This window comes from Buteo buteo, chromosome 25 (assembly GCF_964188355.1).
Source record: "Buteo buteo chromosome 25, bButBut1.hap1.1, whole genome shotgun sequence".
Taxonomy (NCBI): domain Eukaryota; kingdom Metazoa; phylum Chordata; class Aves; order Accipitriformes; family Accipitridae; genus Buteo; species Buteo buteo.
This window is the reverse complement of record NC_134195.1, coordinates 10216884-10238257: the sequence shown is the minus strand read 5'-3', so window position 1 is coordinate 10238257 and position 21374 is coordinate 10216884. Positions and strand designations below refer to the sequence as shown.

The 21374-nt window shown below is 37.8% G+C and overlaps 1 protein-coding gene across 1 annotated transcript in view; it reads left to right on the top strand.

Moving 5' to 3' along the window:
- The window catches only part of ATP10A (ATPase phospholipid transporting 10A (putative)), a 122135-nt gene that overhangs the window by 58497 nt on the left and 42264 nt on the right, over positions 1-21374 (top strand). Inside the window, exons 3-7 of the mRNA XM_075057284.1 lie at positions 6917-7002; positions 12706-12812; positions 12918-13049; positions 15744-15877; positions 17439-17691. Coding sequence (XP_074913385.1) covers positions 6917-7002; positions 12706-12812; positions 12918-13049; positions 15744-15877; positions 17439-17691 — 712 coding nt within the window. The remainder of the gene's footprint in view (positions 1-6916; positions 7003-12705; positions 12813-12917; positions 13050-15743; positions 15878-17438; positions 17692-21374) is intronic.

Below are 21374 nucleotides of genomic sequence, written 5' to 3'. Positions count from 1 at the left end.
TGCAGTTTATACATTAAAACATTTCACTCTTTTCATATACAAACAGTCTGCATGCTTTGGATACATAAAATCAATATGCAATTCCAGTTGCACATTAATAAAAGGTCAGTCTCATTTTCTATGGTAAATGCAGGGTACTGCTATATAAAGGAATAATAGGATGGACCAATGCATTAGGAGGATGCCTTCTTATTGCACTTAAAAGCTTTTAAACTGGAAAGTTATTTTTCTGGCTGAGGCAGGGTTTTGTCTATTAAAGATTTCCTCTGAGTTGTCCCCATGACTCCAGTTCTCCCTTTTTGTTTCCTCCAGACATACATGCCGAAACAAATCCCAGAGCCTTCATCCAGCAATTGTACGGCAGGGAGAAGTCTGGATAAAATCCCCAGCATAGCCAGTAAACACAATGCAATAAGCGGGTAACTGTCCCTGTCACCTAAAGGCAGCCTGGGATACTCATGCTGTCCTATTGGAAGGAAGGACTGAACATGAAACTCAGGTTTCTGCAGCAGTAAAGTAGGGCAGATGAATAAATGAAAACATGTTAATAACTATGCATTATTAATATCACTAGCAGGCCATTAAATCACCCATACGACACGCATTTAATGAAGGGGAATATGTTGTTTGAACACTGTAATTGTCAGACTAACTCATCTGGCAGAGCAGCATGCTTTGCTTCCTGAACTATGACAGTTTCATGAGGTTACCAGCAGAGTCAAAAAGGTTGGCATTTCACTGTAGAGATTCAGAATGATCTTGCAGCTTAAGCTCCAAAGTCATGTTGGAGAGAGCTAAATTCAGTCTTCTTTTTTTTGACAGATCTCTGTAGTTCCTTCATCCCTCTACCTGTTGGTTTCCAACTCTGTAGAAGTATTGTAACATTTTTTCCCCTCAACGCTTTGCCTTTTTAGGATATAAGTTTTTCAGATGGTGATACATCAATCGTCACCTTAGAGATAAGGGACAGTAGTTTATTTCAAGAAAAATTTTAAAGAAAACACCTTTCCATTATGGTTTTTTCTCCTGTGTACATTTGTGCTTCCACCAGAGACACAGTCCAATTACTGGAGACCTAAGTTATTGTTTTAAATGAAACTCATTATCAGGTTTAATAGGTAGAGCATTGTTAAAGCCTAGTCACAAAACCCTTTACATCTGCAATTTAACTTTAATTTGAAATTCAGCTTTGAAGGAATCCATATTTAGCAGGTGTTTGCAATCTGACTAAGTCTGCTTACATAAGGAAAATAAGCCTTCTCATTGCTGCATTTAGAGTAAGAATGAATTTCCTGAAGTTTTAAAAAACTGGAAGGAGTAGGATTTATGGATAGGATGTTAAACATTTTCCTAGCAAGAAGACTCCTGAAGAAATGAAAAACATTCTATGGAATCACCGAGTACATAAAATACCTAATATAAGTATCACTGTGTGTCATTTGATAAGTTTCAAGCTTTCAGAAATACCTATGAGTTCCTAAAAAGTCAGCAGTTTTTTCAGAGGAAGGCAGTGAACTAAGGCTATTTTGGCAAAATGAAAAGGTGAAGTCAGGTATTTGAGGAAAGTCAGTTTCTTATGATTGAATTAAATCCCTTCTTTTTTTTTCTCTTGTTTTTTTTTTTCTTTTTTTCATTTTGTTATGACATGATAGGGCAGAAGAGTGAAGCAAGAAGTAGTCTTCACTCCTCCGATGTTTCTTGTGTATCATTTCATACATGCAGAAACCTTCAAGACCTGTTTCTAATATTATATTGGTAAGAAAGAATTCTTACTGCTAGGGTGAAGTGGATAACTTTTAGTCACTGAAGGCTTCTGAATGCAGGGTGTGAGCAACCCCGATGTGGGGATATATCTGAATTATTCTATGCATTCATGGTTGACAAAGTGATGTACTTCTTTATTTCTGTATTTCTGAAACTCTCAAACCATATGGGAAGAAATGACTGAAACAGAGGTTTCATATCTTTTAAGACCTTGTTATGACTTACCCACTGAAAAAGAACCTTGTTGTGCCATGGTGGTCACAGCAACAGGTTCCTGGTGTCTTGATAGGCCAGGCAGCACTGGATAAGGCATGCCACCAGTTTTACCTTCTCATCCCCTGTGTGCAGGTCTGTGGTCATTCGGTTTTTCAGGCAGTGTTTACCAACCATCCAACCATTGCCTACATTCTCCAGAGCAAAGGCAGTGAGATAAATTTTGTGGTTTTACTCTCTGAAGTAACTTGCATTCTATTGCCAGTGTGCAGACAGTACAACATGGGAGCCTTGTTGCAGAGTGGCATTGCTGTGATACTGTGATGGTGATGTGAAATTCAAACCCAACAGGAAGAACGGCATCCATCTGAAAGACCAGCAGAGAACCAAACTGGCGCCCGTATGGATCATGCTTATATCCATGCTTACTGTGTCAAAAAAGCAGGGGCAAGACCTAACATGAGGAAAAGAATGAAAGTCCTAATCTTTTAGAGACTGCAAGTGCTAAGATAGTGTGAATAGCATGGGCAGAGGGGTTTACACTAGTCCCATTTGCTCAAGACAAAGGGAAACAAGGATTTAGTTCTATTTTCAGCCTCATGGAAGCAAATCTGCATTTCTTGACTGCTAAATATCATCCATATCTCATACTGGTGCTCTTTCACTGTTTCAAAGAGAATTCAAGATTGATTGGCCTGAAGGGAGAGAAGCACAAGTGGCAATATGATTGTGTGCAGCCTTAGAGTGTTAATGCAGGAGTAAAAACTTGTGAGTTATGGTTGCTGTTTCTTTTTATCTGTTAAAATAATTGAATGTGCTTGACTTTGCTTAGACTTTGACATATGTGGTGCTCATGTTGACTTTTTTCAAAGTCAGCACTCACTGAAACTAGTAAAATCATTTCTGGCCCTTCTTTTAGATTTCTTGTTTCTCCAAGTGACCTTCAAGTATCCTTTCAAGCACAGTTTTTCTGTAATGTCTCTTACAATGACCAGTCTGTGCTCCAAATTAGGCACTACGTCGTAGCAAGACATCTGCCTTAAGCGTAAGCAAGGTATTTTGCAGGTAAATGTACACTGTAGCAAGAGAACAGGTTGTTTAACAGAAAAATTTGACTGAAGTGAACAGAATTTAGTCCTGGCCTTTGCCATCCAACAGTTTTGTGAAATACTCAGGGGAACTTACTTGCAATCAGTGAATCTCTCCCAAGTTTGTATCAACCAGAAGGTCATTTGTTAAAGTTAGTGGTGCACAAGGCACAGGTTTGGGACACATGCAGAGGTACCTTGTGATAAATATGACACATAACTTCAGAAAATAAAAAAAAATGCCTCCAGCTGCTTTTTGTGAGTGACCTGGCCTTGTTGATGTGCGCTGGGAGACCATGAGAGCACCAAATAAGTCAAGTTTTCAGGGAAATTAGGCACTGGAAAGCCTAACAGAGATTGCAGTCTGTCTAGGCATGGAGCTTTTAATCCCTCTTGAGGCTGGGACAGCTTTAATGCCCAGCAGTTCTGTATGGGGAAAGTAAGACACTGAAAATCAGGCACATCAGATAACTGCTGCACAAAGGTCTGGGTAAGTGCTATTTTTGACTATATTTTGATCGTGTTTTCTGTGTCTTAACAGTGATGCAGAAATTCACTGTAAGAGAAAAATTAAAGGGAGTAGTGGAGAATGTAATTTTTTCATGGACTTTTACCCAGAAAACAGCACAAATCACGATTTATGCACTGTAAAAGCAACACTTTGGGCTTGAACATCTATTTGGCTGCAGCTAAACATGTTACATGAGACCATCATCACAGTTCATGTTTCATTTGCTGCGGAAGTTAGGTTTCAGCATAAAAAGGAACAAAACTTCGATCATTGTGAAATCTTATGTTAACTTTGTGCTTCTTTATAACCACTGAAAGCAGTTACACGCAGGCAGTGTTTAACCTATTTGTTCATTCATTTACCAAAAGACATTTTCACATCAAAACAGTGTCATCAGCTGTAATATACAGTGTGTATCTACTCTTCCTTTTTACTGGAAAGAGATGGAGTTATTTGATTTATTAATAAACCAAAGAGCTCTTGCCATAAATCAGAATTCAGCAGCTTCATTTCCTTACGTAAACTACTATTCTAATTGGATTTTCTCTCCTCCCAGATATTATCTGGTTAAAGACCATAATCACGTATTTCAAGTTACTTGTAACAGAACACAAATACACAGACGGTTAGCTTCAACAATAAAGGACTTTTAGTTCATAAATGAAAAGAATCCAAAAAACGAAGGAGGGAGAAAGACTATGTTGCATGGTAGTGATGGGGAGGTTGGGTAGGTTTAGTCCTCTCTTATTTGACAAGATCTTTCTTTTTGCGAAGACTTTAGCTCTAGATTTTAAGTAGATTTTTTTCTTAATTGTAAAGTCGCTGGCTTTGCTGGCAGGCTTTCTTAGCAGAAATGGGATTCAGTCTGCAAACTTCGAATTGCTCTAGAAGTTAATGTGTCTGTACAGCACTAGAAACCATGCTCTCTCTGCTGAGTTCAGCAGCCATAGAAAACCTGCATTTGATTACAATGGAGTTTATTATTAGGTGTCTCTAGGGTTCCCTCAGGGGCATTCATCAAAGATGTTAAGATTTCTTTCTTTTCTTTTTTTAAGACCACTGAATGAAAATTTGTGCTAAATTAACTGTATTATATATAGTATGTTATAATAAAAAGGCAAGTAATGTTTCCCTTTCCAGTCTTTTCCCTCCAATTTACAAATGCAATTCAAGCTACAGTGGTGACTCTTCTTTAGCACAATCCTTGGGCAGACAGACAGTATACTATCGAAACACCTTGGACAATGTTTACAGATTATTTTCCCTGTACTTTTTTTTTTTTTTTTTTTTTTTTTTGCCAAGGAACATACCAGGGCAAGGAAGAAAATGATCATCTTCTGAGGCAGCAGAGCAGGTGTTCTGTAGACAGCACAAGGTTTCCCAGCACAACAAGTTTTGGCATGACTTGGGAGAACTTCACCTTCTCCAACAAGCTTAAGTAAAGCCAGCTGCCAGGTAGCACTGGCTACTAGTGTAGTGTCTCTGTAACGTGAACCTTTGACTGCTGGAGGCAAGGACACAGGCAGAGTGTGTATAGTTTAGGAGCTGTAGTAACAGATTTCAGATGCCAAGGCCAGAAAGCTTCGTGATGTCTGTTCTAGCCAGTGATTCCTTCCTTGTGACTGCTGGTGTCTGTGCCTGTCTGAAGTGAGCAGCTGAGGAACGAGGGTCAAAGGGGGTGACCGTGTGGCTTTACCATATCTGCCCCATTCTACAGCCTAATGATGTCTTAGGTGCTTCTGAAGAACTGAGTACGTCCAAGCATTTCCAGCATCAAACTTCAGTCGCCTAGAGAAGTTTAAGGCTAACCAGGAGAAATATCTAATGAGCTTAAATACCAACAGTATTTGGTGCTGAGATCATCTGGGTTTCTTGCTGAGGCTCAGGTACTTGACTGCCAAATTTGACCTAATTTAGGGAGTCTGATTCTCAGCAGAGCAATCTTCTTCTTTGCTCGGAGCTGTCCTTTGCTGTAGTCCTTTTTCTCCCCCTTTGTTTACAAGCTGAATTCTGCATATAAAACTGATTTTTTTCCTCCAGTGGGCTGTAGCTGTCTCTAAGTGACAGCCCCTCTTTGCAGTTCTCTTTATCATCTCTTGTTTCTCAAAAATACAGGAAAGGTTCCCAAAAGTGTCAGGTGTGGGTGGTTTGAATTGTCTCCTATATACTGTAAGTCTGTCTTTCTTCCAGGTGTAACTGGCAGAAAAATGAAGGAGGGCGTTGATGGTGATGCTGACATATCCCCTAGTTTCTTTTATCTCTTATTTAATATCTAGTTTCTTTCACCTCTTCTGAGTAGAGTCAGTATAAAAAAACCAGACACACCTGTGTGTTTCAGAGAAGCTGGCAATAAGATTGTGTCTGTCCTTTGGTTACTGATTCTCGGTTGGCTATTCCCATAGTGTGTTCTAAAAAGTAGTGGTTGGAGTCTACAGCTGCTCAGCAAAACCATTATAAAACATAACATTTGCAGCGCTGAAACTTAATAATATGATAATTCACAATTGGTTCTTTCATTCAAATGGTGTGCAAAGCAGTTTTCTAAAGGTAGTCCTCATTGATGGAGACAAACAGCCTTCTTAGCAGCACCAAGACTGGGTATCTCTGACTTCAGTGCACTGTTTGTTTGGTCTGACAAAGGAGGGAGAGCCTTGATTTTTATTTAAGAAAATCAAGTAATTATGCTGTGATGGGATGTTTTTCCTCAGACACAACAAGGTCCTAACTACGGGCAAACATACATAGTCAGCAAAAATACCAGCTTCAGACTAATGAGCTAGAGAACCAAGAAGGTTTTTAAGTGTTAATTAGGAAAAAGTTATTCTGCTATATGTGTGTAATTTACTGCAGTAGATTAATTTATCTGTGTTGGCATAAAGCAATTAAGGCTTGCTCATATTTCAAAAGCTCATATTAGCTATTTCATAATTGGCAGTGTATTGACTTATGTTGTCCTAGAATTTCAGTAGCTTCACTGAACATGAAGTATAGTGATACTATTGAATATTTTGAGCCTTCCCAGCTAAATTTCATTTTTCCATTCCAGACCAAATTCATTTGACTTCTCAGCTTGGCATCTTTTATCTAATGCTTTTAGAAACTCACATTCTTCCACTTGCAGAACAGAAAAGTCATCCTTGTAAGGGAGATTTTGGAAGGTATCTAAGGAATTTTGGTGCCCAGGTCCCTTTGATTTTCAGTGCCAGTGGACAGTGTCATTCATTTAATTGCCTTTGAAAAAAAATGGACCTTAATACATGATGAAAGCTAGAAAAGAAAGTGATTTTGGCTATAATTTTCAAGTCTTTGCCCTAAGTAATTAACACTTTTATTATTCCAGGACTCAGAATTTGACCCCTTGAAGTTCACCAGTGTCATTGAATGCGAGAAGCCAAACAATGACTTAAGTAGGTTTCAAGGTTACATGTGAGTATTTCATATGATATCCTTCAGTATACACTCCTTTTCTCTAATACAGGATAAATTAAATGCTGGTTTCTTTGGGGCTGTGTTCTGTAAGTTGCAGCTGCATATTTAAGGCTCTTTTAGAGGATCCTCACTTCAGGGTGAGATGGGAGCCTCACGTTTCCATTCCTTAGGATGGATTTAGTTGTTAGCTTTGACGAGTTTACACTCCAGAAATGAATGCATGAAGCAGTGCAGTTACAGACACCGTTCTCCCTTTCCTTCCCTCCATGGATCAAAAAAGCCCATCTAGAAGTGGCAGGAAATAGAAGACCGGTCCAAGAGCCAACAAACAAACACAATCTGTTGTAAACTGCTGTTATGAAGATGGGTCTGTTTGATGTTTCTTTTAATGTAAGTGTCATTGAGGAAAATCAGAAGGCAAAACTACAGCTATGACAGTATTCCTTTCCTCTCATTCAGACAAAATAAAACAATTGGCTCACACGATGGGTGTGCTTGTACATTATTACCATGCAGAATCACCTATGGCCTTTTGACTTAATTCTGAACAAAGAGAACTGCATTAACAGGGTGCTCATCTCTGGCCAATCAGTCCTGCTCAGAAGCAAATGTTTTAGTATGTGCAAAGCACTTTGCTTCTAACATAGCCAGGACTGTGGTGTGTAGTCGTGCCGATAGTGGTGACTTAGGAGATGCACTCTTGCATGACTTATTTTTCTACAGTCTGTAACCACATGCAGAGTGCGACCCCAGGTTATTTGATTTTTGTCTAAATTTTAATGAAGAGAGTTTAAACAGACACTAATTCTGTTTAGAACACAATGATTTATCACCCACAGTAATTAGGAGTGATAAGCAGTATTGAATTGCGTAAATGGCACAAGGTAAATTACTGGAGCTTGGGGAGTTTTTTATAGTTACCACCTCACTTACTACTCTCAGATGTCACAGATTGTGTAGGATGTACTGTCAACTGGTGTAAATCAGGACAGTTTTTTTGAAACTACATCAGGTTGTAGTGTGGGTAAATGTGTTCCTTTATTTAGCAGCACAAAGCCCTACAGTTCATTTAAAGATAAAAGTTTAGTATTAGACATTACTGCAAGAGGGTGTGTGAGTGTCTACATTAATCGAGAGCCTGCTCTACTGCAGAAATGACATTTCCCAATATGGAAATGCAAGGCTTGGCAGCTTTTCTAGCACACTTCATGTGTGTGAATCTTAGTCCCCAAAATATTGAGCAGAGGTTGAATACTGTAGAAGGTATCCATAAATTTGTCTTTCATTATATATTTACTTACATACTCCATGTGGAAAATGTCTGTAGCTTGTAAGTTACAGAACCGTTTGGATTATGTAGCAGAAAACATGGTAGTACTTTTTGGAAGACTGTTGTTCAATATTGATTCTATTTAATCTTCTTTATACTTCAGTGTTTCACAAATGATGTGAATATATTTTGGCACAGCAAAAAGCCAAGACATCAGTTTTGAATCTGGCAGAAAGCATCAGGTGATTTCCAGGTCTCATCAGCTATGCTGCAAGAAGTTTACAACTAAAGGACCACGGGGTGTTTGAAGTAAAGAGCAGGAACCAACCCCTCAACAAATAAACTCTCAGTCTCCTAATTTATCACGGAAGAAGGCTTTTTCTCCCCTCTTTTTAGATTTCCTTCATTAGTATCATGAAATCATGGGTCTATTTCAAATCATACATTAGCAAGATGAATAGTAATTAGCACATATGAATTGAAACATGTCATTGCCACGTCAAACTCAAATCTTAACTCTTGTTCAAAATCTTACCAGCAGTCACTGCTTGAAAGAAAGGTTCAGGTCGCTCCCAGCTGATACTAGCTCAACTGAAAAGAAATGTTACTGAGATATTTAAATGGGGATGGTATGAAATAATAGACTTCCAAGAGATCCATATGTAAAAGCTGTGCTGAGACATTACTGTCAAAGTGTACTTGAAGTTTTGACCACTTGGTAGATTTCCGGTTTTGATTAGGACTATTTTTCTGTGTTTGAAATATGAAGAGCTCCTTTGGTTCTAATGTCTGGGCTGACAAATCTTTTGGGTAATAGAAATATTTGTGTGTGTGTGTGTTGTAAACATGTAAAACTTCTGTTCCCCACAGTTATTCTGAAATGTGATCACTACAGGTAACCAATGTAGCACAGGCAGGTGAGGGTAAAAGGAGACATGGTAATAAAAAAAATCACAAAAATATTGCAAAATGCATTGAGGGGCCTGGCCCTATGATTCTATGTTTCTATATCTGCAAAAGTGTAGTGTACACATTACTACATATGACTTCTTCCGTTACTTTGGCACAGTCTGCATTGAACACACTCTGGATGTGCAGACAGACAGGCAGACTACTGGTTCTACTCAGGTGCTTGCTTTAATACTGTTTTGCAGTTTCTGTATCCTCAGATATCCCAAGCATATTTCCTCATTTTTATTTCCCCTATAAGAATTCTTCTGTGTAAAAAGAATAGAATAAAACCTAACATGCCCCCTGCCTGTATGGGTCTAGGCAGATTATGTACAGTATGCATGGCAAACATTCAAAAATCCCATGCTAGGTTCCAAAAATTAAAAAAAAATTGCTTTAAAATCTTGTTTCTAGGTTTTTTGTGTGTGTATGGACAAGGGAAAAGGAGGAGTAGTAGTTGGCATTCTGGCTTTTCAGCTTTTCCCTAAAAATAAAAATTTTACTATTGGACAAGAATAGAAAGCTTTATCTGATCCTACCAAAATAAGTATAGCAAGGAATTATAATAATAATAATAATAATATGAATACATGACTGTATTTCTATTTCAAAGCTCTTCATAAGATAACAAAACCAAATAAATACAAAATCATGTTACAATTTATTTAAGAAAACAAATTTTAAAATCTATACAGTGATGTCTCTTTAATGTGCTGTAGTGACACCACTTATCCTGGGGGGAAAAAAACCCCAATAACCTAGACTAAGTTGCATCAGAATTGAGAGTCAGGAAGATTCTGACTGATGATGTGCACTGAGACTATGTTTAAGATTGTTGAATATTTTCTTTGGGAGTGTCAAGCCTTGGAAAGTAATGCTAGCTCTATAATTTGCTTTGTAAGACACTTGAGAAACCAGACAGTGAAAGAAAATACTCTTTTGAATACAGTTTTGATACGTCACATTGTTGCTTAATGCTGGCAAACACGTAACAAGGAAAAATATAATAAAAGGCTGAAGTGAGCTACCATCGGACTTATTTTTGCTTTGCTGTATTGAACCAGGAGGCTTATTTCTACACAAACACTTTCAGAGTGCTGTAGCGAAGTAGTAGCTAACTGCATCTTGTCCGCCCATTTCTCCTAATTCGTGGTGCATGTATGTTTTAGATGTTTAGATAGTGCATATCTGCGGTGTCATCCGTGTGAGAAATTGCGGAGAAAAAGAACATTGCACCTGCACTTGTCAGTGCGTTTCCTCGTGGGCTAGCCTTCGCGTTCCAGGCGTCTGAGTGGCTTCAGCCAGCCACTGTTTTAAATACTGACAGAGAAAAGTTTCCTTCTTTGCCTCCAAAGTTATACTGGCCTGAATCCAGAAAGGGGAAAAACAGACTGTTCAGCCTCTGTAAGAAGCTTAGAGTTTATAACTCTGCAGGGCTAGAAATGGGATCTAAGCCATCTCTCCACCTGGACATAAAGTTATAGACTTGGCAGGTTTTTTTATCAAAGTGAGTGGTTTTATTCAACTCTAGTTTTCATTATTTTTTAATCCAGACCTTTATATCTCTAATTTTTTCTCCCTTTTATCATCAGTGCCCAATTGCCTTACATGTATGTTCTGTTAGTGAGTCACTGGGAGTGAGTGCAGACATGAAGGAAACAGTGAGTTTCCTCCAGCCCCTGCCAGCTTCTTTCTCCTAGATTTTGAGTTCATCCATGTTTTCTAAAGGTCTGGTGAGCAGCAGGTGAGTTGATTGACTTCATTTAGACATGGAAAAGTAAAAAGCGGTACCAAACGCATGTAAGGATGAGTTGTAGTGAGAAGGCTCAGCCTGTGGGTGAGGGCAGTAGATTGGGGTCTTGGAACGTACAGGTTAACTTCCGATGTTGCACCATTGCTTTGGAGCTGTTGTATAAGCTAAGATAGTAAGAAGTCGTATTCTACTCTTAACTAAGAGCATTGACTAGAGGCTACATAGCATAACCAGCGTAACAGCATAATCTGCAAGTAGTCCTACTAGACTGGGGAAGAGTACAAAGGATTCACCAATATGAACCTTTTCTTCTTGCAGATCTCAGGATATTTGATATAGTTCTTCAGGCCTGAGATCCTAGAAGCATGCGCTAAAGTTAGAATTCTGGTCCTCATTTAGAAAAAGAAAAGATTTTAACAATCAGAAAAGCACGAAGATATAACCCAGCTGTGAAGGCTTAGAAAATAGGAGGCAAAGAAGAACAACTCCACCTTTGTAAAAGGCACAATTTTAAGCCAGTTTGCAGATTTCAGGGGACACAGGATTTTAAATGCTCAAATCCAGGTAGCCATAAAATTTGATGTTGCAACCGCACAATGTTAGTTTTAGTATAGTGCATGTGCTTTTCCAGGATTTCTCTTGAACTCCCAGCTTTTACCAGTTTCTTATTGCAGTCTGTTTTTTAGACTTTGGAAGTGCGATAGTTTTGATGCTCTGAAAGTGAAGGCAGAGCATTTAAACGTTTCAGACTTTGCTTTAATATTCTCTCAGGCATTGGGATGCTACAGCTGATTAAATTAAATTTTATTTATTTAGAAAAGGTTTGAAATTATTATTTGGGTTGTCTTTTTTGCCTAATAAAACATTCTAATGTTGTTTTTAAATTGTTGTTATTATTGTTTAGCATTTCCCTGATGCCTGTTAATTCTCATAAGGCTGTTTTCTGTATTTCTCTGTCAGCTGAAATTTGAGTCAGTCCATACACAGCAGACAACAGCTTGTAGTGGAAACTTACTTTGTTCCGTTGTTCTCATGTGTTTTGGTGCTACTCAACAAGATTCATCAGGGCACAGACCATTTCGTCTTTCTTAGAGAGTCAGTGAGACACTTCTGAAAGGAATTTCTCTTGTTCTTACTGATGAACACATGGTATTTTTTTCCTTTCTTTTTCACTGAACTGATGCATAATATCCCTGGCACATCTTCCTTAGTATCACTGCTTCTGAAACACAGTCCTTTCCCAATTTTACCGTATTTCTTTCTAGGATTTATTTGGTAAGAACATGTGACTAGTGGGTTGATCGTATGCACTACACAGCTGCTCTTAGGTGGACTGGGTTAACTGTGACTGCACAGTCAATTTGCACATGCGCAGAAAGTCCAATGCATTTCAAAGCATTAGATAGGCTGCACACATGCTGTAGATTTGGCCTGCATACCTCTAGTGAGCATTTGTCCAGTACATTTGTATATCCAACAGCAACTGGTACTGCTCCAGCTGGGCTGCTACATGTCTTGGATTCTTGGATAGGTATTCTCAGTTTTCAAAGTGTGGCAGAGAATCTTCCCAGGAGGAAGATCTAAGGAACTATTTCACTATCAGGTTGACAAAACTTCTTAAACTTTGAAGATGTTTCCTGGGCTTGTTATATTACAGAGTACTATGATTTAACAAGCTTAATGTTTTGTCATGCCATGCTTTGTTCTGTTTTTAAATTTTCTGCAGTGTACATAAAAGTGGAAAAAAGGATGGACTGTTCAAAGAAAATCTTTTGTTACGTGGATGTACCATTAGAAATACAGAAGAGGTTGCAGGAATAGTAATCTATGCAGGTAAAAGCTGGTTTTCTGTCTGACGAGGCATACTGCCTTTTTAAGGTTTTCTTAAAATAATAACAAAAATCTATATGACATAATTTGATGTAATTGCTTCTGCAGGGCATGAGACCAAAGCTTTGTTAAATAATAATGGACCCCGTTACAAACGCAGTAAGCTTGAAAGGCAGATGAATGCCGACGTCCTTTGGTGTGTCCTCATACTTCTAATCATGTGTCTGTTTTCTGCCATCGGTAAGTGCTCTTTCAAAGTAGAAACTTAAGTATCAGACTGTCTTGGGATTCATGCACTTAGCTTTATCAAAAACATATGTGCCTGCCAAAAGATGAAATCCATAAAGCTGCCTCCATACTGTCTAGTTTTTGTTGTGTTTTCTTCTTTGAAATCAAGATGTCTTGATACATAAGGTCATCTAAACAGCTTCTTAGTATCAATCAAATATATGGTATTAGTACCAGGGATCTGAAGGCTTAGATTCTACTACCCTTGATAGCATCCAAAAATGTCAAGTCCAAAAGAAGCCATTTTCTATGTAGTCCCCTCAAAATTACAGGTGGTGGAGTGTAACATGCCATTAATCAGTCAACAAAGTAGTTTATGAGGAGAGAAAAAACATAATTAGCACAGTGCTATTTGTAGGGTTCGGCATTCGGAAGATCTCGCGATGTCACAGAAAGTTAGAGGGTTAGTCGCAGCCTTGTGATGTACCTGTAACCCCACCTCCCCTTGTTAGTATAAAAGGAATTAACTGCGCAATAAAAGGCGGAAGTTGGCGCTCACACTGTGTGTGTTATCTGTCTCTTTCCCTGGTCCGGGCCGACCAGTGATCTAAGCGTGGCACCTTGATATGTAGCAAACGCTACACTATTCCCCAGTACTATTTAATAAATCAAGGGCACAGTGCACAACATTGATGCACTGTCCCTAAGGCTGCAGCTTTGACATAGAAGAAATAAATGAAAGTCTAAATCTGTATAAATCCAAGCAGAATACTCTCTAGACTTCATGGAGTGTTTAAGGAAATGCTAAGGTTCAGGTTAATACTCTTCAGGCTTTTTTTCTGTTCATTTGTGAGAAAGAATTGAGTTTTATGTTTGGCACCCAAAATGATTCTTTATATATGGCATATGAATTCCATATCCTTAATGTTTGTGTGTTCTGTAATGTTTGTGTGTGAGTCATATGGCATACACACCAGAATGTTTCCTAACAACCATGGTGTAGTTTAATAACAATCTTATGCCATTTTAATAAGTCTCTGTGTGCCTTTTTCCAGGTATTGTTAAATGCTGCTTAAAGATGAGTATTTCCAGCTGTGAATCAGCCGCATACTTGTTTCCACTGAGTTCATGACACTCTTTTATAGTGTCTCAGTGATCGGGAGCCCAGTCCTCAGGGCTGAAGTGCCATGGAAGGCTTAATTGCAAGGAGTCACTGCCTGCAGCTGTCCCCTCTGCCACTGCATCTGAGGTGTTGCCCCTAGAGCAGCAGCAGCAGGGTGTGCACTGCAGTGGCTTCAGTTTAGCTGAAACTCCTGAGATGCATGAATGTAAACAGGAGGAGGTGGCACACAGTAGGTGACACATGCGCCTTCCCTTCTGTCACTTCTGCTACAAGGCTAGAAACCACCAGCAGAGGGACAGAGCAAACTGCTGGAGGTGGTAACAACCAAAAAGAGCTGGAAAGAAATTTTCTTGAGCCTTTGGAAAGCAGAGGGGCCTGGTGCTTCAAGACCTGCAAAGCTGTGTTCTGTGAGAGTCAGGCAATTTTGGTACCTTCTGTCAAGAAAGTGGAAGTATGACACTTAACTAATTCTTTTGAAAATCTGAGTCAGGATATTTACAGAACAAGTCTTGATGTAGGTCATTCTTAGTGTGGGGCTTCCAATTTTTGCTCTCAAGAATAAAAATACAGACATCAATAAAGACATCAGTATGGTGATATGCTCATATTGGTAGTATAGGGACAAAATAATTTTCTCACTTGACTTAAGTATTTTTATTTTCTAAGAGTTCGAGGCTGAGTTTATGTATCAAGATGTAAAGGACTTTGTTAGATGTGGCTTACGAAAGATTACTTTTAAAGTAGACCTTTGTCCTTTTTTTCTGATTTCTGACATATAGTGAAGATAGTTTGAATGCTTCTTATTGTGGGGGAATTCTTCCTTGTTTTTAACCTTAAAAACATTAGGCATACCATTTTAGGACTTTTAGGACTGCAAATACTAGCACTGTACTTAAAAAGGCAACTTTCCATCTCTTTAACAAGAATGTCATTTTCCCAAAAAAAACCCAAACCAAAAAGAAACCCCACTTTATCTTTATTTAGTTATCAGCACAATCAATGAAAAAAAACATTCTGAGCAAGGCTTAGAATTTTTTCTGTTCTTAGTTCCTCAGCTTCCATGCTGTTGACTCTGCTGATACTATTATTTCATTAGTTCTGTAGGCATGGTGGTGAAGATTCACACAGTAAGATTAAAGTCTCTTCTGACTTTATCTAGCTGAAACTAGTTTAGTTTAGTAATAGCTGGCTAGTGATATACCCAGTGCAATCAATGGAGTTCTTTCATTTTAACACATCAAATATTATTGAAATGAATGACTTTCTGAAGAAATATGGTTTTCTCTGCTGATTACAGAAAGAGCCTAAACTACTAATTTAGACTAGCCAGCTCACTTTATTTGGATAAAGTTATGCGAAATGACACTTGCATGCTGTCCCTGAGGCCAGACAAACCCCTTTCTCAAACCCCAAATCCAAAGGCAGAAAAAACTATGGGTTTAGGGCCTTTTTCAAAAGTCATGCAGAATAGTTGAAAACAAATACCACTTTCCCAGCTAACTCAACTCTAAGAACAAATTCATACCGTAAGCATTTTTCCTTGGACTTAATTTGCATTTTTCTCTCTTTCAACTCTTCTGCAGGTCATGGCCTATGGGTATGGCAATATGCTGAGAAGAAGAAACCATTCTTTGACGTTCCAGGGCCTGATGGCAAATACTTGTCTCCTGTTTTAGCTTCAGTATATTTATTTCTGACAGTGATCATAGTTTTCCAGGTAATCAAGTTGTACATGCTGTCACCTGTTCATAGTTTGCTGTAATAAAGCTATAAATGTGCAGTATGTGTAGTACCCCTTCTACCACTAAGTCATGTAAGCAGCTAAACAAGCACTAAAAAGGAGTAAATTTAGTCTCTTTAAAATTAAATTTTATCTATAGGGACTGTGATAATATATAACCAGAAAGCTAAATTAAATAAACAAAGTGGTCTATCTGGTGGTAAAAAGATGATAACTTCTCTAAAAAAATAAACTAACTGATGCATAGAGTAAGCTGTCAGAGCTCCCTTGGTGTTGGAGAAGATAATCGTCCAAGAACCTTCCCCAAAAGACTCAGGTATTTTATTTCATTTTAAACAAGTAGGAAGAGATAGGATGCTGGGAGGAAACAAGCTTTATGCTTCATATCCACCCACGGTGGAACAACACCTCAAAGACTGTGGGTGCCACTTTGGGTACAGTGTCCTGGTATGAACATGAGTTGTATACTCTTTTAACCACTTTCCAAAGATACGGCTCTTAACACCTCCATATCTCAGCTAGATAACAAACTCTGTTAAAGGTTTTTTGGTCCTCAAGAGAAATGTATTGAATGGTGAAGGTGGCAGTAAGTTAAGAGAAGTAACAGAGACTCATGTCACTGGGACATGTGGAAGTATGCCCAGTGGGACATGGAGGCAGCAACTCCTTTAAAAAAAGGAATGAAAAAGGATGTTAAATTACTTTTTACTCTGAGGTATTGGGTTATGATATTGGTTAAAAAAATTCACCACAGAATTCTTTAAACACTAAACTTTAACTGTAGCTTTTGTTTAAATAACCACATTTGCCACTTACCTACATGCTATAATTTATCCCTCATATCTAATTCAGCAAGCTAAATAATGTATGCAGTCAGGAATTTCTGTTCTGAAAAACATATGCAGAGAAAAATTCAGGTACAAATTAGGTATTTCACGGAGTTTTGACAATCCTGAAGAAACAGTTGAAAATCTTTTCTGGAGAAACTTCTTCTCACATCTCTTTCTTCAGCAATTATAAAATGTGTTCTGCATTCAAATAATCTGCAGTGCAAAAGCCAAGGCCACAAAGATTGTACCTGTGGAGAGGTGAACGCTTCTGATTTTGTTTCTCGTATTCCTGCAAAGTGAATTTGCAAACAGTCTATTATTTATGCAGAATAAATATATCCTATTCTTTCACATTTACAGGGTTCTGACTATACCGTCTATTTTGGGGTTGTTTTTTTTTTTATTTTCCTTTCCCAGTTAGTTTCAAGCTCGCCTTATTAGCCTAAAAAAGATTTGCTTCTGTCCTAGCTTTGATAATTACCCTTCTAGACACATTAATGCATTTCAGCTCTGCAATTCACCATAGGTTTTCCTCACCTAACACAGTACATAAACTCTTTTCAAACATGATAATAACTTTACGGTAAATTCTTAAAGTACATAGCCTCTCTATGCTCTAGTCTAGTACCAAGTTAACTAGATTTTACTAAGTCATTGTATCCTTGTTTCTGTTTTCTCCTAATTCTCTTTCCTTTTGTGTATTCTAGGTTATGATTCCAATTTCTTTGTATGTATCCATTGAAATAGTTAAAATCTGCCAAGTATACTTTATTCATCAAGATAAAGATTTTTATGATGAAGAAACAGACTCTCAGCTGCAGTGCCGAGCGTTAAATATCACAGAAGACTTAGGTCAGGTGCAGTTTATCTTTTCAGACAAGACTGGGACACTTACTGAAAACAAGATGGTTTTCCGAAGATGCACTGTTTCTGGAATAGAGTATTCCCATGATGATAATGGTGAGCTCATGATCTTTTTTTTCTGTCTAACAATTGTACTGTGGACAATCTGAAGTAGATATAAAAATTACTGTAATCTTAAATCAAGAAGAAAAACAAAAGAAATTGCATGTATCCACTCAGCAAACTCCATAATAGCTGTTTTTAGATTAGCATAATTTGATGGCTGTGTTCAGCTAGCAATGACAGTCTTATCAAAGTGTTCTGTAACATCTACAGTATGTTGTCAAGACAGTGAAAGCTCCTGGCTTTAGCTGATGCTATAGTAAAGCACTTGAGCACATGGCTAATTTAAGCAAATTGAAAAGTGCTACTGGTATCACAATTGTTTGGTGTGTTTGAAATATACTATGTAAAATGTCGGTTTTAAGCATACAGCCAGACTAGTGTCTGATTGAATACCTCGAATGACATTATCCTTTTGTGCTGCAAAATAAATGTAAACAAACATGCTGGTTTTCAGATTAGCAAGAAACATAATCTGATCTAATAGCATATTTTATGTTACCTTTGTCAGATTCTTTTCAGTGCTCCTGTGTGACAGGTGTCTGTGTTAAGGTATCTTCACTGCTATGTGAACATTGCAGTTGAGAGAATGTCCCCAGGTATCAGGTTCTGGAAACACTAAAAAGTCACTCTTTGTCACAAGGGCATGTGATGGTTGTCATCCCTGTGTCATCTCATCAACCTTTTAAAATTATGAAGTGATTTCCTGTTTTGTGATTTTTTTGTAATTTGTGCTATTTTCCTCTAACATTTTGTTGTTACCATTTTTTACATAACAGATCTTAACTCTTCAAATCATTGGCTGTGTGGGGGAAAATATTGATAGCTACAGAATTGCATTCCTGTTTGCAAAAAATAAGTTTCTTAATCTACATAACATACAAAGATCACTGATTAGAAAGTTTTCTCAAAGACCATTACAGAAGGTCAGCTTATGAATAAGATACAGGGTAAGAGAAATAATCAAAATAGACTGGAAAATCTAAAACATGCTTTAGAGAGTTCATAAGATTCCAAATTGGAAAAAGATACTTTGAAGTTTGGGATTATGCAAGGGTTGTTCTTTTTTTCTTCTACTTTAAAGTAGTACTGAGACCTTACATTTAAGGCACTCTTTTTCAAGAAACTGGGTGTTTGGGTAGTGTTATTATCCCAGTGTTACAGAAAGAAGAACTTAAACAGGGAGAAGCTGTGACTTCCTACCTCTGTACTATAGGTAAGAAAGAGAGAAGAATTAGAATCGAGAGTGTGTTTCTGGAGTCCTAATTCTGCTTGTGACAGTCTGATTATTCATTTGTTTTTTCTTCTTCATTGCCATTGATCTTTTGCTTGTTTACACTAATTTCAGAGTATACTGTGTTGTTTGCAGGAATGATGATGCTACTGCCAACTAAAACTGTGCAGAAAGGGTATTTTTATGAGCTTGGTATCATCAGCTAATATGTAGGCTGAACTCAGGCTCTGGAATTTGAGTATTGAGTTTCAGATATTTTTTCTTCAAATGTAATGTATTTAACAGAAATCTAAGTTTGTGCATGCTTTCCTTTTATGAGTTCAGATTGCAATATAAATGTTAATGAAAGCAGAGTGAATTTCACTACAAACAAAAGTGTCAAATACATAAAATAAACTCTTTTTTTTTTCTGTCATTCTTTTCATGTATGGCTGTGGTTGGGCTTTGTTGTAATTTTAGTCAGTATAAAATTTCTGAGAAATGTAATTCGTAAATTGACACAAAATTTATATACAATATTTTATACACAGTATTTTATTCTTTTTCTTTTCTCCTCTACAGAAAATAGGTCTTTCTCTGTCATTCTACATATAATGGTGATAGTTTCTATTTATTTTGTTCCCTATAATCAGGATTAATAACACAGTAAAAACTATTCTTCATTCAAGTCTTTTGTTAGGTCTGTTCTCCAGTCTGATTTTCTAACCATCTCTTATCTTTTCTGCTACTGAAACCTACTTGTTGATGTGTGGTAAAATGTCTATCACAGCTCTTTCTGGGTTTAGGGAGTGCATCAGCAACATTTCATTGCTGTGTGCTTACTTGCAAATGATTTGTCAGCCGCTTTTCTATGTCTTATACCAGAGTATCTGAATTCCCCTCCGAGGTTTTGGGGCATATGTTATAACTGATACCATCCTGCTCTGCACCTCAAGTTTTGCTGAAGATTTCATGAATTAGAAAATTCTAAAATCTTTCACTTGGCAAGTGATCTGAGGCTGCCATATATGGAAGAAAACCATATACCGTATATGGAAGAAAATGCATCTGCCTTATCTATTTCAAAGATGGTCTATGTCTTTCTTCACTTATCTGAATAATTTTTCAGACATAGTGGTTTGTTACTTGGAATCAAACTTGAGTAGCACTTTAGATGAAAAAATGAATATAAAATTGTTGTACACGAGTCAAGATTCAAAAGCTGAAGATAACAGGTCATTTTCTACTGTAAAAGCAGATAGCTCACACTAGAAGAATCCTTGTTCTGAGCTCTTTGGCCTGAGTTTGTTACTCTGCTGTGGCTGGGTAGCAGTGCCTGTTATTCCAGTTGCTTGACCCTTCTCATGATAAGATCCTGTTTTCAGTTACGGATAGTTTTACAAAACTTTTAACTATTTGGTTCCAAGTTTTCCATGCCAGATGTTTGCCTCAGGCATGAATTCTGGGGGCGAAATTTCAGTCAGAACAGCTCCATTCAGCCGTATCCAAGAACAAGGCTAAGATGTACCACACTTTTTCCCATGCTAAGAAGTTTTGGCAAATTTTCCTCTGAAGTCGTCTAGAGGCCCTATATTCTGGGGCTCAGCCATGCAAACAGACAGAGTGGGGAAGTTATGCCTACAGTGGCAGATTAAGGTCTGAAATTTCCTCACTTTGGAACTTTAATTTTCTGTTGAAGCATTTTTTCTGGACAATCTAGGACTGCTGCATATCTGTTAATCACTCAAATCAACAGATTGTGCATAGCCTTCACAAATGTTCTCTATGCTGCATTACAAGCTTTTCTCCCTAAAATTTGTTCGCAGTTATAAGCATTTATCCCATTCTTTTCTGTTCTGCAGGGATTGTTATACTGCATTTGTCATCATAATATCTGAGTTCCTTCCACTAGTGCATTAAGCAATGCGTGTGACTTTCCTTATGCATAGCTTGGTCTTTCCCCTTTTTCCTCTCGCTGTGCATGCAGTGCACAATTTGTTTGGGTTTGGGGGCTGCTTAAAAGCCATACGCTACGCTGTGTTAGGTTTGGCATATTTGAGGCAGCATGTCTTTTTATTGAGTGGTGGGATTGTCCTTATTTTCTTTGGAAGTTTGTTCCACAAAGCCATGTAAATTCCCCATGTGAAAGGTGAGCTTTATGATTACGATGGAGAGTTCTGTTTTGCATCAGATGTGGACATGTAATCATGGTTTTCATCACAGAGGCTTATGTGGACCTTAAGCAGGCTTGAAGCAATTAAATGCTTCTAAAATAAAAACTGAAACCCTGAACAAGACTTAATACTTTTTTTAGGTAGTGTAGGGAACAAGGGGCAGTTTTCATTAATTTGCTGGAGAAAACATTTTCCTCCAGAATTCTCTATTAGCTCTAAGTTTCTTATGAGGCTTATGGCGCTATGCCCAGGAGTTTTAGTCTAGACAAGAGGTGACAAAAACATGAATA